This window comes from Trichinella spiralis, assembly GCF_000181795.1.
Source record: "Trichinella spiralis strain ISS 195 chromosome Unknown Scfld1, whole genome shotgun sequence".
Classification (NCBI taxonomy): Eukaryota; Metazoa; Nematoda; class Enoplea; order Trichinellida; family Trichinellidae; genus Trichinella; species Trichinella spiralis.
Genome location: NW_003526940.1, coordinates 772,839 through 786,576, shown reverse-complemented (window position 1 = coordinate 786,576; position 13,738 = coordinate 772,839). Strand labels below are relative to the sequence as shown.

General features: G+C 36.2%; 3 protein-coding genes across 3 annotated transcripts; 2 read left to right on the top strand and 1 right to left on the bottom strand.

Moving 5' to 3' along the window:
• Positions 1-2,300: 2,300 nt before the first annotated feature.
• On the bottom strand, positions 2,301-8,016 carry Tsp_07283 (putative von Willebrand factor type A domain protein). The gene is made up of 8 exons (XM_003381555.1): positions 7,826-8,016; positions 7,562-7,633; positions 5,659-5,772; positions 5,504-5,596; positions 4,565-4,638; positions 3,693-3,899; positions 2,453-3,541; positions 2,301-2,401 (listed from the first exon to the last, which is right to left on the bottom strand). Exons 1-8 carry the CDS (start codon positions 8,014-8,016, stop codon positions 2,301-2,303), a joined length of 1,941 nt encoding a protein of 646 aa, XP_003381603.1.
• Positions 8,017-9,999: 1,983 nt separating this feature from the next.
• On the top strand, positions 10,000-10,323 carry Tsp_07284 (hypothetical protein). Its single transcript, XM_003381554.1, has one exon. It carries the CDS (start codon positions 10,000-10,002, stop codon positions 10,321-10,323), a length of 324 nt encoding a protein of 107 aa, XP_003381602.1.
• A 77-nt stretch (positions 10,324-10,400) lies between these two features.
• Positions 10,401-13,592, top strand: Tsp_07285 (putative integrase core domain protein). The gene is given in 5 exon segments (XM_003381553.1): positions 10,401-10,421; positions 10,432-10,647; positions 10,716-10,985; positions 11,125-11,641; positions 11,791-13,592. The coding sequence occupies 5 exon segments, from the start codon at positions 10,401-10,403 to the stop codon at positions 13,590-13,592; spliced, it is 2,826 nt and encodes a 941-aa protein (XP_003381601.1).
• The last annotated feature ends 146 nt before the right edge of the window (positions 13,593-13,738 follow it).

Sequence of the window (13,738 nt, the reverse complement as noted above, 5' to 3'; positions counted from 1 at the left end):
GAAAAAGAAACAAGGAAGAAGATAAGAATGCTCCTGGCCACCGCTTATTTATATTAGTTTTTTTATTTCATGGTATTGTATTATTTAGTTTGTTCCTTTTTTGTTGTTTCGACTTTGTTAATGCCGTTCAATGTTGTTTTTTACGGTTGTTGTTAGTGCGGTTGGCTAGTGAAAAATAAAAATCACTATTTAAGTTATTTTGTGTATTGTTTTTTATGAACTATTACTATCGCATTTGATGTAACGTCACTTTGGTACAATAAAATAGAGAACAATGATAAAAATTATTTTCGGGAATGCTGATCATGAAAAGGTATAAACTTCACCAAAAAAAATATATTTAAATAAATAAAATTTCAATGAATAACAAAACTTCTAACAAACAATAAAATTTTGGAATAATATTTCAATTTTTTATGTTACGTCACTACTATTAAAGTGATGTATTCCTAAATGGAATACTTGAACCAATGAAATGAAAAAATATTACAGCTAATCACAAGGGAAAGATTTGAATCAATGAGCAATTAGACAAGGAAAACCAATAAGACAAAGAATTGACGGCCCAACAAAAGGAAAACCAATATGACAAAGATTTGACGGTCCAATAAAATAGCGTGGTCAACGACCAATAAGTGAACAGTGGGACCGATAAAGAACAAACCATTTTGGAAAGAGTGCCAACCTTCTTTGAATCAGAACCTGGTGCTGTACAGATGACACATTACGCGGCAAAATCAGAATTTCAGGATTGTGTAAAAAAGCTGGCTCTGAAAGTAAAAGGCATTTATTGCATGATCGACCACCAGGCAGTAGCTTCAAAAATATTTCTAGCTTTATTAGGGAAGGTTTTAGTTAAAAATGTGAACTTTGTCGAAGGAGGAGCCTTCAACTCACTAATCTTGAGTCAGTTATGTTTTGAAATGGATGCATACCATCACTTGCTTCTTTACCACACAAATGTTCGATAGCTTTCAAGGAGAAAGGTAACAGAGCGAGTGTTTTAGATTAAAGATGAGCTCAAATTATTTTCTGAAGTTCAGGGCAAGGTGGAGTTTGTTGCCTACGTGAATGATGAGGCATAAATCATGTGCCTTGCATATTTGGTCGACAATTTCAAGCATCTAAATAAACTGAATCTTCATCTGCAAGGAAAAAATATAAGCATCATAAAGGTTTTTTATTCCTTTAAAGCTTTTGTATGCAAGCTGGAAATTTAGCAAAGGATGTCAGTATCAATAATGTTGTAATGTTTGTGAAATTGTTGTCCGTTTTTGTTATTGATGGTAAAGACCAAATGCTTCGAAATGTTGCAAAACATGAAATTTTGCAGCATTTGAGAGCATTTGAAAATGAATTCAGGCAACATTTTCCTATTGGTGACAACGACGTGGCTTTTGTGTGAACTCCATTCAGATTTTTAACTGGAAAGGTTACGGATGAGTATCAAGATAAATTTTTGAAGCTGAAGAATGATTCAATTGCAAGTGATATGTTGGAAGAGAAATCAGTCACTTAATTCTGGCCATTGGTGTGTGCTTTTTACCCAAACGTAGCAGGAAAATCTATCCATTCATTGCTTCCATTTGTGTCAGCGTACCATTCTGAATTTGGTTCTTCAACTCTCTTGAAAATAAAAATGAAAGAAAAAAAATAGATTTAAAGTAGAAAACGACATACAGTGTGCCCTTTCAAGCACTCTCCTTTGGAGAATATCAGAATTGGCTAAGAAGAAACAATCATTATTTCGCATTAAGTATTCTGCTTATTAGAATGGAATGAATTACAATACCCTGTTATTCTTTGTTGAAGTGCTTGTCTGTTGAAATGGCAAACTGCACTATGAATCGAAGTAAAAGTACATATATCAATATAATAACAAAAACATTTTTAATATTTTATTTCCATCTTGAGGAATGGCATTCTGATAAGCGGTGAGAAGAGTGCATAAGGAAAAAACGCTGAGAAAAACTGCAGGAATGCGAACGAGTGTGGATTGCATTTGCTGTGTGTTATTTGTAATAACAAATATTTATCTACCCGTGGCGAGGATTTTGGATACTTTATCTTGAACAGCCGTGAAGCGAGAAACAACTCACAAAGTCACGTCAAATCGTGATGATTGATTCGAAGATGGTTGAACAAGAGTCTGACCACCGGTTAAGATAAGTTCGTTGGAGTAGAATGAAATTTACTAAGATATTTATTTAAACAAACAGATTGAGAAAATTAATTTAAACCATTATAGCAATAATTTAAAAAAATCAAATTTCATGTAATTTTAAAACTTTTGTTAGCGGTTATTTTTCTGTAAACGTATTAGAACTTTCACATTCCACAAACTCTTTCCAAGCGAGCATCGATTCTTCCACATCACTAATTGCGCCTTGTAATGACAGTACTGAAATTGATATAATTTACTTAAAGTAATTCAAAGTTATAATTTATTTACCTCTATAGTCAATGCTAAAGTGCATAGCATCCAGAAAATCACCATCGACATCTTCATCATTATCAATTTCCTTTTTTTTCCCTATTTTGCGTAGCTTCCAATGCTTTTCTCTTAAATGTATCACAAAGGGGAGCAAGCAAGCAGCAAAAATGGGCAAAATAAAAAGCAAATACCAATACGGTGCTTTCCTTACATTTTTTCTAAACACATTTTGAGTATCTGTGTAATCCAGAGTACCTGCTGTAACATTGCGCAAAACTCCTTCAGAACTGTTTTCCGTCCTGTTTTCAAATTTAAATGAAATATTTTTTAGTTCTTCATCAACTAGAGTAAACTGTGTTGTATTTTTTTCAAAAGAAACAATATTTGGCACTGTAATAGATTTAGAATATTCAGATGAGATTTCATTCAAATTAAAATTTTTAAAGCCATTCCAATTTTCGTTCAAATTAGATTCAAGTGATTCAAGCGATTTCACCGTTGGCTTTTCCTTTGAAATACTTTCATTGATATGCAATGTCAAGTTGGTTGCATTCAATGTAGTTTCATTAAGCAGATGTAAATCTATTTCATTATTTAAATGCTGATTTGTAATAGCTGTACTAATTCCTTCAGCAGATGGTTCTTCATTTGAAAATGTAGATACTGAGAAAGAATTTGTTGTTGTCATCAGTGAAATAGGTAATGTTCCATTAACAATTGAAAACATTCTCAACAACAGTAACTTTGAAAATTTTTTCATGTCAGAGAATTGATCCAGCATGAAATACAACATTGGTTGAGTGGCTACACTTTTTTGAAAATAGCGATGCTGTTCAATTAATTTATTATATGATTCATGGTTGTAAGCACGAGTAGATATGACCAAGATGTGATGACCAGCATTTTTAATTCTGTATGCCCAATAATGAGGTAGATCATCTTCTACAAACGTGGTACCGTATACAAAAAGGATAATGAAATTTGGTACATGCGGTCTGTCACGATTAAGTGAATTAAAAACATTCATTTCGCATAATCGCAGTGCGTCACTAATGTTTACTAACCAATTTGATTGTTTTATGTTATCAATCAAGTTAGAAAAATTTTCTGAAATACAACAAATACGTTTTAATAAAATTATAAAGTACTTTACAGATTAAATCAAAATGAACATTTCTTTATAATTGAAATCTTTTAAAGTGGAGAAACAAATAAACAATTTTCAAAAGTCAGTAATATTGTAGAAAATTCTACTTACCAGTGTCTTTTATGCGATCAAGATTGAAAACAGTGTAAGCTGGCAAGTACTGTTTTGTAAATTTCATTGAATACTGTATAACAGCAATGTGAACATTATAGTTGTTACCAGAAACAACTTCAGCCAGGCGTTTTATCAGTTCTTTTTCTTTCTCAAACAGACTATCAGAGATGATTTTGCTGCTATCCATAATTAATGCAATATCAGCTGAAAATAAATTTTCTTCTCTTTTTTCTTCATCAACATAATTTTCATTCTCATCAAAAATGCAGTTAGCGGATAAAATCAACGTTACAAAAATAATACTTAAGTTTTTCTGCAAGTGCTGGATCATCTTTGATTTTCGTATGCTAAACCTAAATAAAGATATGTAAATATCACATTTTCAAAATCCTACCTACAAGTGTTTCTTGTATGCACACCTTTTAGTACAACGGCTAAAGAAGAAGTGAAGGATTTCACGCTAAACAATGCTTTCATGTGTGTTTCAGATTAAATGGTGCTTTAATGCATTTTAAAACACTTGTTTAAATTTTACTTGACTTTAAAGTGCTAATTTCAAAATATTTGCAATTTTTATGTAGAGCTATGATTCTGTTACTAATTTAATCCTAAAATAAGTGATACTGCTAGTTTTCTTCATTGTAAGCAAGAAAAGCAATAAAAGTACAATAATAAAAATATCATTGAAGTCGCATCAATTTAGATCTGATTACCATTGTTACAAATTCCCACGTTCTCATTACCCAGAGGCATGAAAGTTTTAACACCACTCATTATGCGTACGGCAGAAAAAATGCTGCTACAAAACGAAGATCTATAATCTTATCAGTAGATAGGATTCACTGCTCCCCGATTATCATAAAACTTACAGTAGGTTTGGACGTAAGGTAATGCAATTCCGGTGGTCGTGTTCACGATTGTTTGTGTGTCGCTTGTGGTGTGGCTGATTATTGTGGGTGATTGTAGAAAGTTTTAATAAGTATTTTTATTTATTATGTTGTTGTTTGAAAATGAGATAATTAGTTCGATGAACTGAAGTGGAGGCTGCTGATCCATGTTCAATCAGATAATATGTTTCCAGTTAATAAGATTCACTGCTTCAGGAATTTTACGGTAGGTTTCTGACGTGGGGTGGTTATGATGACGTGCAGCTGCTTGTCGCTCGTGGTGTCGTCAATCGCTATGGTTGTTGGTAGCACGTTGTGATTATCATTTTTATTTTTATCTATTGTGTTGCTGTTTCAAGATGAGATAATTAGTTCGATAAACTAAAGTGGAGGCTGCTGATCCATGTTTGATCAGATAATATGCTTCCTGCTCAGCGTAAACGTGACAAGCAGTCAACCAAAGGAATTATTACAGGACGTCTGCATGAGACACCCCAAGACAGTGTCATATGAATACCCAAAAGTGATAGCAAGATTGGTTGAACATTTCTTTGAATCTGTGAATCTCAGCAGTGCCTATACCTATGAAAGAATACTACTGCAAGTTGTTTCCAACAGCTCCATCCAAAACGTCTTCGCAAGTGCTCAGAATTACGTGAAAGCGGCATAGCTGGGGCGGTGATTATTTTTGGTGATCTCTGTTTGAGGCTTTGTTGGCATTAGTAGCAGAAGTACATTGCAGAATGTTGCTGAAATTGTGACATACAATTATTACACTTGTTTTATAAAAGTTGGTGCAAATAAGACATCAACACATGGCATTTTTTACAATATCAGTGTGAAAATTTCAATTATGCACTTTAATATTAAAAGAATTGGACTGACTAACAGCTAGCAATATATGATATTTCAGATATTTACTTCACATTTGTTTCAGTTTTATCAATTGTTCCTTCAGATGAGCTACTACTACTAGCCGAATTTGCAATCTCTGTCGGTGGTGCATAATCAAAGCTGAAAATTAAAAACAAGTAAATAATTAAACATTTATTATGGGATTAAAAATATTTAATTACCAATATTCTTTATTCCTTCTGTCATGATGTCTTCGTCGAATCGGCATTAAACTGTCATATAAACAAAATGAATCATTGGTAATCGCACGGTACAGGACATCACCCGCAGAATTGCTAAAAAATTTTCAAATAAATCAACTGTCTTCAAAAAATGCAAAATTGTTCACAAGTACAAGATGGTTCTGTAAAAGCATTTTCAGTATTTTGGTACTGTCCAAATTTAATCACCATCATCAGTGCTGCATATATTATAAAAAAATAAATCAAATCATGCAGCGCTAAATAATAAATCTAAAATTTTACTTTCATTTTATACCATGCTTCTAATATAATCAAAATAATTATAGAAAAAACGCTAACTGAGTTAAGCAACAGTTGAGAACAAATTGCACCGACGAATTGCATATAATTACATAGACATTATTTTTTAATTAAAACTAGCAAAAATACACTAAAAAATAAAGGAATAAAAAGAGGTACGCTTCACCTGCATTATAACTATTTATATTATGATGACTGTTCATCTACATCAGTGATTCCCAAAGTGGGGGATATCGCCCCCTTGGGGGCGGTGGAAGACTGGAAAGGGGCGGTGGAAATTAAGGGGGACTTGGGAGTCGCTGGAAAATAATGGAGCACATTGGAGGGGGCGCTTGAACACAATGTTTTATGTTTTGTGTTTATATTAATATTTAAGAATATTGATTAATTATTTTGTGCTTAATGTGAAATGTGTCTTCTTCATCTTCTTCGTTCATATTTATATTTGCGATGGTGGCTTGACTGCGCTCCTGATTGACATGGAGCGATTATGTAGTAATTGTGGATGTGAAATTGTTTAATTTAGCAGTTGTTGGTCCATGTGACCTTGTTGGTTGTTTTTATCTGAGTAGCCTGGAAATCAGTCACCGCACTGAAGTTACGTTCAACTAAGTAGGAAAATGGGAAGGCGAGTAGGAACCTACTAGGAAAGACTCAGTGCCGGATGTACTGGCGGTGCATTGCGCAATTCGCAGACAACATCTAGTTGCAAAGCACCGTACTGAACGTTTGCATTGCTCTTTGGGATACGTCATTGCGGCAATAAACAAAATCAGAAGCATTCTTTTAAATGACAGATTATTCAGCCAGTTTTGCGAAGAAAATGACGAAAAATTCAATCGCCTGCAGATGCGCACTGAAGTCCGGTGGTTATCGAAAAGTGCTTGTTTAAGTCGCTTTTATGAGCTTTTTGAAACCATTTTGGAATTCGTTCAAAACAAACACCCTTCACTAAGAGACAGCTTGAAGAAGTGCAAAAGTGACATGGCATATATGGCTGATTTATTTTCCAAATTTAATGAACTTAATCTGCAACTGCAAGGAAGCAAACTTAATCTAATAAAGACGAGATCTCTCATTTCATCATTCACATCAAAGCTGGCTTTGTTCAAACGCAACCTTGGGGGCAGAGAATTTTATCAATTTCCAAGCGTTGCTGCACTCAGGGAAAATGGAGAAGTACATGATGATGACATTCAAATCTATTGTGATCATTTTGATGTGCTACAAAAGGACATGCAAGAAAGATTTCAAGATATTCTCAAAATGAAGATTATAAATTGGGTGATAGACCTATTTTCAAACAGTAATGGATCGAAATGGAATTAGAAGAGGAATTAATTGATTTACAAACCAATAAAGAGTTAGAGCTGAAGTTTAAGAACGGATATCATTCTTTCTGGTTGCAAAAACAAATACCTGACCTCTATCCCGGTTTATAGAGAATCGTGAGAAAGTTCCTACCCGCCTTCCCATCTTCCTATTTAGTTGAGCGTGGCTTCAGTGTGGTCACTGATTTTCTAACAAAGAAAAGAAACTGACTGCAAATCGACAAACGTGATGATTTACGACTGTTCCTTACCAACATTGAACCCAATGTAGACAGATTTGTCGCAATGCACCAACCCCATCTATTACATTAATTATTTTCTCACTATATGATTATTTTTGAAAGAACATTCGATTTGAATAAATAGTCTGTTTAAAAATTCATTATTTTTTGACAGTAATTTGGGGGGGGCGTTTGAAAAATATATGTCTCTCAAGGGGGCGATAGTCTGAAAAAGTTTGGGAAACACTGATCTACCTCATTATTTGAAATGTTTATGAAATAAAAATATTTTACCATTTTATCTCATATAAATTAGGTGCACTAGCTATAAAATCTTTCAGTGATGCAAATCCATAACTCTTAAATGGAACATCATATCGAATGTGCAATTTAAATTCTGATATGAATTCTGGTTCAGTCGCACCACTTGGAAATGATTTTAACACTGCGTACACCCTTTGGTGCAGTGGATCTGACAGTGACATTTAATCTAAAAAAGAAACATAATATTCAACGTTTTGCCAACAAATTTACAATATCGTTTATTCAGACAAAAGAAATAAATACGTTAATTTAAAACTAGATAACTATATGCATAATGACAAACATAGAGTTCCAACATGTAAACATGTAAGCAATTCACACAACACGATCACAATTATAACAATTAAAATAAATGTTACTTATTAAAAGCATTTTAACAAAGATTAATAAAGATTAAATGAAATTAAATAATTAAATTCATTAAATGAAATTATAATACGTTACATTGTATATGATGATATATATTACTATATGTATTTCATTTATATAATACTATATAATGTATTAAATTTGACAATGATAACGTAAAATAAATAATATTCTAAATACTAATTAGTTGATCAGTTTATCTATAACAGATTACTACTGTCAAAAGCAAAAACAGCAAGAAAAACAAGACAAACTATGACTACGTGGGTTACTGTGACTACAAAAAATGTAAAATAATTAAAGTTCATGGCACTACATAAAATATGGTAAATATCATTTTAAGAACCTTTTTAATATTTAAAATATACTTATAACATACTTTACATTAATAGTTTATTTTTCTGCTTCTGAAATTTGTTTTATTTGTGATTTACTTTTTGTGAAATCACTATATGTGCATGATGTCGATTCATGCAATCTATTGTTTATGAATGTGTAAGAGAAAGTTAAAACATTAAGGAATCAATATAATTTACAAAATTGGATGAAATTCTATAAGTGTACAAAAAAGGGGAAAAAAGAATGGATTGTTCAGAATAAATTCCATTTGTTATTCATTACTTAGTTATCTAATTCGCGTTACTTCCATCTTTACATTTAATATTTATTATGCAGAAAATTCAGCAATTTGTTTCTCCACCTCATAATAATCCAAAAGTGGCTTCTAATACTCGAATATATTTGTCGTTCCGCCTGCGGAATTATTTTTATTATTATTTGAATGTGAATATAAATGTTATTTGTTGAGCTTGTAATTGCTGAGACGTTGTATCCATTTTTACCTGATATTTGATGATTTCTTTGAGAATAATGCTGGCTGCAATGACATAGGAAGTCTGTTTTGATGGTGATTCAATTTCCTTTTTTTGTCGTTCTTAGATTCACTTATTATCAGTTTAGAATACTGTAGCATGCAATTCGAACATAATTTTCCAACGGCTAATCTGCGCTATGAATTTTTAAAGAGGGTGCAAAATGATAATTTTATGTAACACAGAATAATAATATGAAGGCCATTTTGAATGAATTTGCAGATATTTATACTAAATATACCATATCCAGATTACAGTAATTGCAAAAAGAACGAAGGGAATTGTTATGGAATGGAGCCACAGGCGGAAACATCTATACACCGAACCTGAACATCTACAGTATACAGTCACGAAAAGTATATAAAAGATTGATTGAACTCTCTTCATTTTAGTATGTACATTTTTGTTTGTTATTGGCTAATAAACGTTTATTGTTTCTGTTCTTGTTGTGCATCAGCTTACGGAATAACCACGGACTCGGAGCTATAACAACTGGCGATAAGGATATGAATTTGCGAGTGAGCTTGTGAAAAGTGCGAGGACAGAGAATCATCAAAAAGCAGTATTGAACGGATCACAAGAGCAGGTGGCAGAGATGAAGGAATAAAAGTCGATGTTACCTGCTCAGCAGAGCACAGAGTCAGTTCAAATGATGGGAACTGCCACATTTCCCATTGATGCACATCATCCTTTCAATCCTGAAGAAGGAACCTGGGACACGTGGATACTGCAATTTCGCAGTTATCCTGAGATAAACTTCATCAGCGACTCGAATTTGATGCGAAGTTGTCTCTTAGCGTCGTTAACACCTAAAGCATTTGAGGAGTTATGACGATAGTGTCTCCCATTATAAATTATCCACTTCACGTATCCCACTTCACGTATGATGAATGTGTGGTGAAGATGAAGGAGCTGTACGGACGACGAGTAATTTTGATGCATGAAAGAGCGAACTTTTTCCGCATCACGCAGACAGATCATCAAACCCCGAAACAGTTTGCTAATAGTTTACGTGAGGCCGCAGGTCACTGCATCTTAGAGACGTTTAACACGGAAGCAGCATTAGTGCTACAGTTTATCAATGGCATGAAAAATGAAGAAATACAGCTACGTTTATTAGCTAAGGAAAATATCAATCTAGATGAAGCACTGAGCTTTCTAGAGATGTACGAAGAAATTCATGGTTGCAATAGTAGGAGTACTATGCAAGAGTGTCACGCAGTCTAAGAAACGAGGGGCTTAAAGCCCAGAGGCGTTTCGAGTGTATGTTACTGCTGTGGAGAAGCATGACATTTTGCAAGAAAATGCAAGTTCCAAGGCTCAAAGTATTTCAAGTGTCGGAAGCAAGGCGATCTGGCAAAAGTGTGTAAGCACCCTCAGAAACTAGGAAAGTCTGAAAAACAGCGACCTCAGAACAGCTGGAAAGATCACAAGTTATATGCGGATGGCGTCTATGCCGTTAAGGAACGCGCACGCAATTTTGAAGTCACCGTTAAAATCAACGGTAAGTCAACTCGAATGGAGCTGGACACTGGAACCGCAGTTACCATCGTGAGGCCGGAATGATGGAAGATCATAGACAGCCTGAAACGAAAAAGGGCAACAGTGATGTTGCGTAGTTTCACGGGGCACGAGGTGAACCTAAAAGGGGAGACGATGGTGACGGTAGAAGGCAACACAGGTACGAGAAAGCTATTGTTCGAGTGGCCAAAAACGGAGTGACCAATGTGATGGGTCAGGATTGGATCAACGCATTCAGAGCAGCTGAAACTCTTCGCTCTCTCCTTGCAAATAAGAAGGAAGTTAATGCAGTTGAGTCGCGTACACAAAATGACGTGTGCGCTGAATTTCCAGTTGTGTTTGAAGATGGCCTTCAGCATTGTACAAAGGTAAAGGCACACGTTGAGCTGAGGGATGGAGTTGTACCACTATTTCGAAAACCTTTCCATTGGCATTCACAATGCATGATGCAGTGGAAAAAGAGTTAGAGCGATATGTTGACATGGGTGTGCTAATCCCAATTGACAGATCAGCTTGGGCTGCCCCTATCGTCACGGTAAAAACCCGAATGGTAAGATTCGAATATGCGCCGATTTCTCCATAGGACTAAATGATCGACTGATGGTTGACTCATACCCAATTTTGAGGCCTGAAAATCTCTACCAGGCATTGAGAGGTGGGAAAACATTTTCCAAATTGGACTTATCAGAAGCGTATTTACAAGTTGAGCTGGATGAGGAATCCAAGAGGATTCTGGTTATCAATACACACAAAGGACTGTATCACTACAACAGACTGCCATTCGGTGTGGCTTCAGCACCAGCGATTTTCCAAAAGGTAATGGATACAATGTTAGCAGGCATTCCTAACGTTGCAGCGTACTTGGATGATATCATCTTAACGGGGGCAACCGATGATGAGCACCGGAGGACGCTGAAGTTAGTTCTGGGTCGATTGAAGGAATTTGGATTGCGGATTCACAAGGAGAAGTGTATCTTCTTCCAAAGAGAAGTCGAGTATCTGGGTCACATTCTTAGTTCGAAGGGTATCTGAGCAGACCCAAAGAAGACGGCAGCTATTGTTAATATGCCATTGCCCACGAACATTGCGAAACTGCGGTCTTTCCTTAGTATGTGTAACTATTACACTGAGTTCGTACCCAAATTGGTGGAGTTGTGTAGCCCTCTAAATCAGTTACTCAGGAAAGACGCGCGCTGGAATTGGACAGGAGAGCACACAAAAGCGGTGGAAAGAGAAAACGGTTGTTGAATTCACCCCTCCTGCTCACGCACTATCACCCAGAGTGGCCCATTGTGCTAGCAGCGGATACATCAAATGAAGGCATTGGAGCTGTCGTATATCATAGGCTCAGCGATGGAACTGTTAAAGTGATCGCTCATGCCTCAAAGACGCTCAGTGCTGCTCAAAGGAACCACGGACAAATTGAAAAAGAGGCGCTGGCACTTGTGTACGGAGTGAAGAAGTTTCACAAGTATCTGTGGGGACGACGCTTTACATTATTAACTGATCACAAACCTCTTGTCTCAATATTCGGTTCAAAGAAAGTTGTACCGCAAATGGCTGCATGCCATTTGACAAGGTGGGCAATTGCGCTAATGAATTACTCGTTTGATATTGAATATCGCAGCATGAAAAACTTTTGTCAAGCTGACTGTTTGTCCAGACTTCCCTCGTCAAGCGACGAGTTATTTGAAGCAAATTTTGACCATCGAGAGGCTGAAGATGAATTAACAGTGAAACAATTGATTGTGGAATTGCAGGCGGAGTTACCGGTCACCGCCAGAGTAATTGCTGAAGCAACCGAGAAAGACAGTGTGCTGCTTAAGCAAGTGAAACAATTTGTTCTATCGGGCTGGCCTGAGAAATGCCCTAGGGAAGAGCTGCGCAGTTATTTCATTAAACGCACCGAACTGAGCGTATCATATGGATGCCTCTTATGGGGAATAAGGACGGTAATCCTGATGAAATTGCGATCAAGAGTGCTGATGAAACTGCATGAAACACATCCAGGCAGAGAGCGGATGGTATCAATGGCAAGGCAATTTTGTTGGTGGCCAGCGATGAACAAGGACATTGAAATGAAAGCGCAGAGTTGCGAAGGATGCGCTACTGCACTGAAGAATCCAGCAAAGGTGGTAGTTAAGCCATGGGAAGTAGCTGACAGGCCATGGAAAAGGATTTATGTTGATTTCGCGGGACCTGTAAACGGAAAAATGTTCATGATTGTGGTGGATGCTCATTCAAAGTGGCCAGAAGTGCTGCATATGCCGCATCTAACAACAGAGCTAACCATCGAATCATTGAAGACCGTTCTCGCGCGGTTTGGGTTCCCAGAAGTCCTCGTTTCAGATAACGGAAAGCAGTTTACGGCTACACAGTTCACAATTTTTTGTGCAGAAAATGGAATTCGTCATGTGACATCAGTGCCGTACCATGCACAGTCGAATGGTCAAGTGGAAATATTCATTGACACCTTCAAGCGAGCATTGAAAAAATCGACAAATGATCAGAGTACAGAGTTAACGCCATCTGAGATGTTTCTGAAAAGACGAATAAGAACTGTGCTTGATCTCATGTTTCCAAAGGGAATTGAGAATCTGGAGGAACAGAAGAGGAAAATGGAGAACACTTCAGGAAACCGTGCAGATCGTCAATTCAAGATCAGTGAAACAGTCATGGTTCACGACTACACGCGTGATCGAAAATTATGGCGGGAAGGAGTAATAGTCGGGCAGCAAGGACAGGTGATGCGGTTTGTTGAAGTCGGAAGGATTAGATGGAAACGGCATACGAACCAAATGCGTCACAGAAACACAGGGATTGCTGACGGTCAGGAGGAAAAAGATAATGAGATGGGTTCGTTACTGGATGAAGCATTGCCAACAGGAAATTCACCAAACCCAGCTGATGAAAATGCTCAAGACATCAAAGCATCGAACATTTTCCAATATCAAATAAGCACGCCACATAAGTGAAGTGTGGAGAGTTCTAAAGCGACAGTCCACACAGAAAGCAGTTGGACCGCCGCAGAAACAGACGACAGGGAGCATAAACCAGATGGAAGCGTCACCATGAAGCAGGATGAAGTTCTTCAGAAGCCACGTCGATCAAACCGTGTCTG

Coding starts and splice junctions, on each gene's coding strand:
- Tsp_07283 (XM_003381555.1), bottom strand. CDS start 8,016: ATGTCACTGTCAGATCCACTGCACCAAAGGGTGTACGCAGTGTTAAAA. Junction 5,773..7,561: donor CTACATTGGGTTCAATGTTG/GTAAGGAACAGT, acceptor AAAATTTTTTAG/CAATTCTGCGGGTGATGTCC. Junction 3,900..4,564: donor ACCTTACGTCCAAACCTACT/GTAAGTTTTATG, acceptor ATTTATTTTCAG/CTGATATTGCATTAATTATG.
- Tsp_07285 (XM_003381553.1), top strand. CDS start 10,401: ATGCAAGTTCCAAGGCTCAAA. Junction 10,648..10,715: donor CTGGAACCGCAGTTACCATC/GTGAGGCCGGAA, acceptor GATGTTGCGTAG/TTTCACGGGGCACGAGGTGA. Junction 11,642..11,790: donor TCACATTCTTAGTTCGAAGG/GTATCTGAGCAG, acceptor CCTCTAAATCAG/TTACTCAGGAAAGACGCGCG.
- Tsp_07284 (XM_003381554.1), top strand. CDS start 10,000: ATGAAGGAGCTGTACGGACGACGAGTAATTTTGATGCATGAAAGAGCG.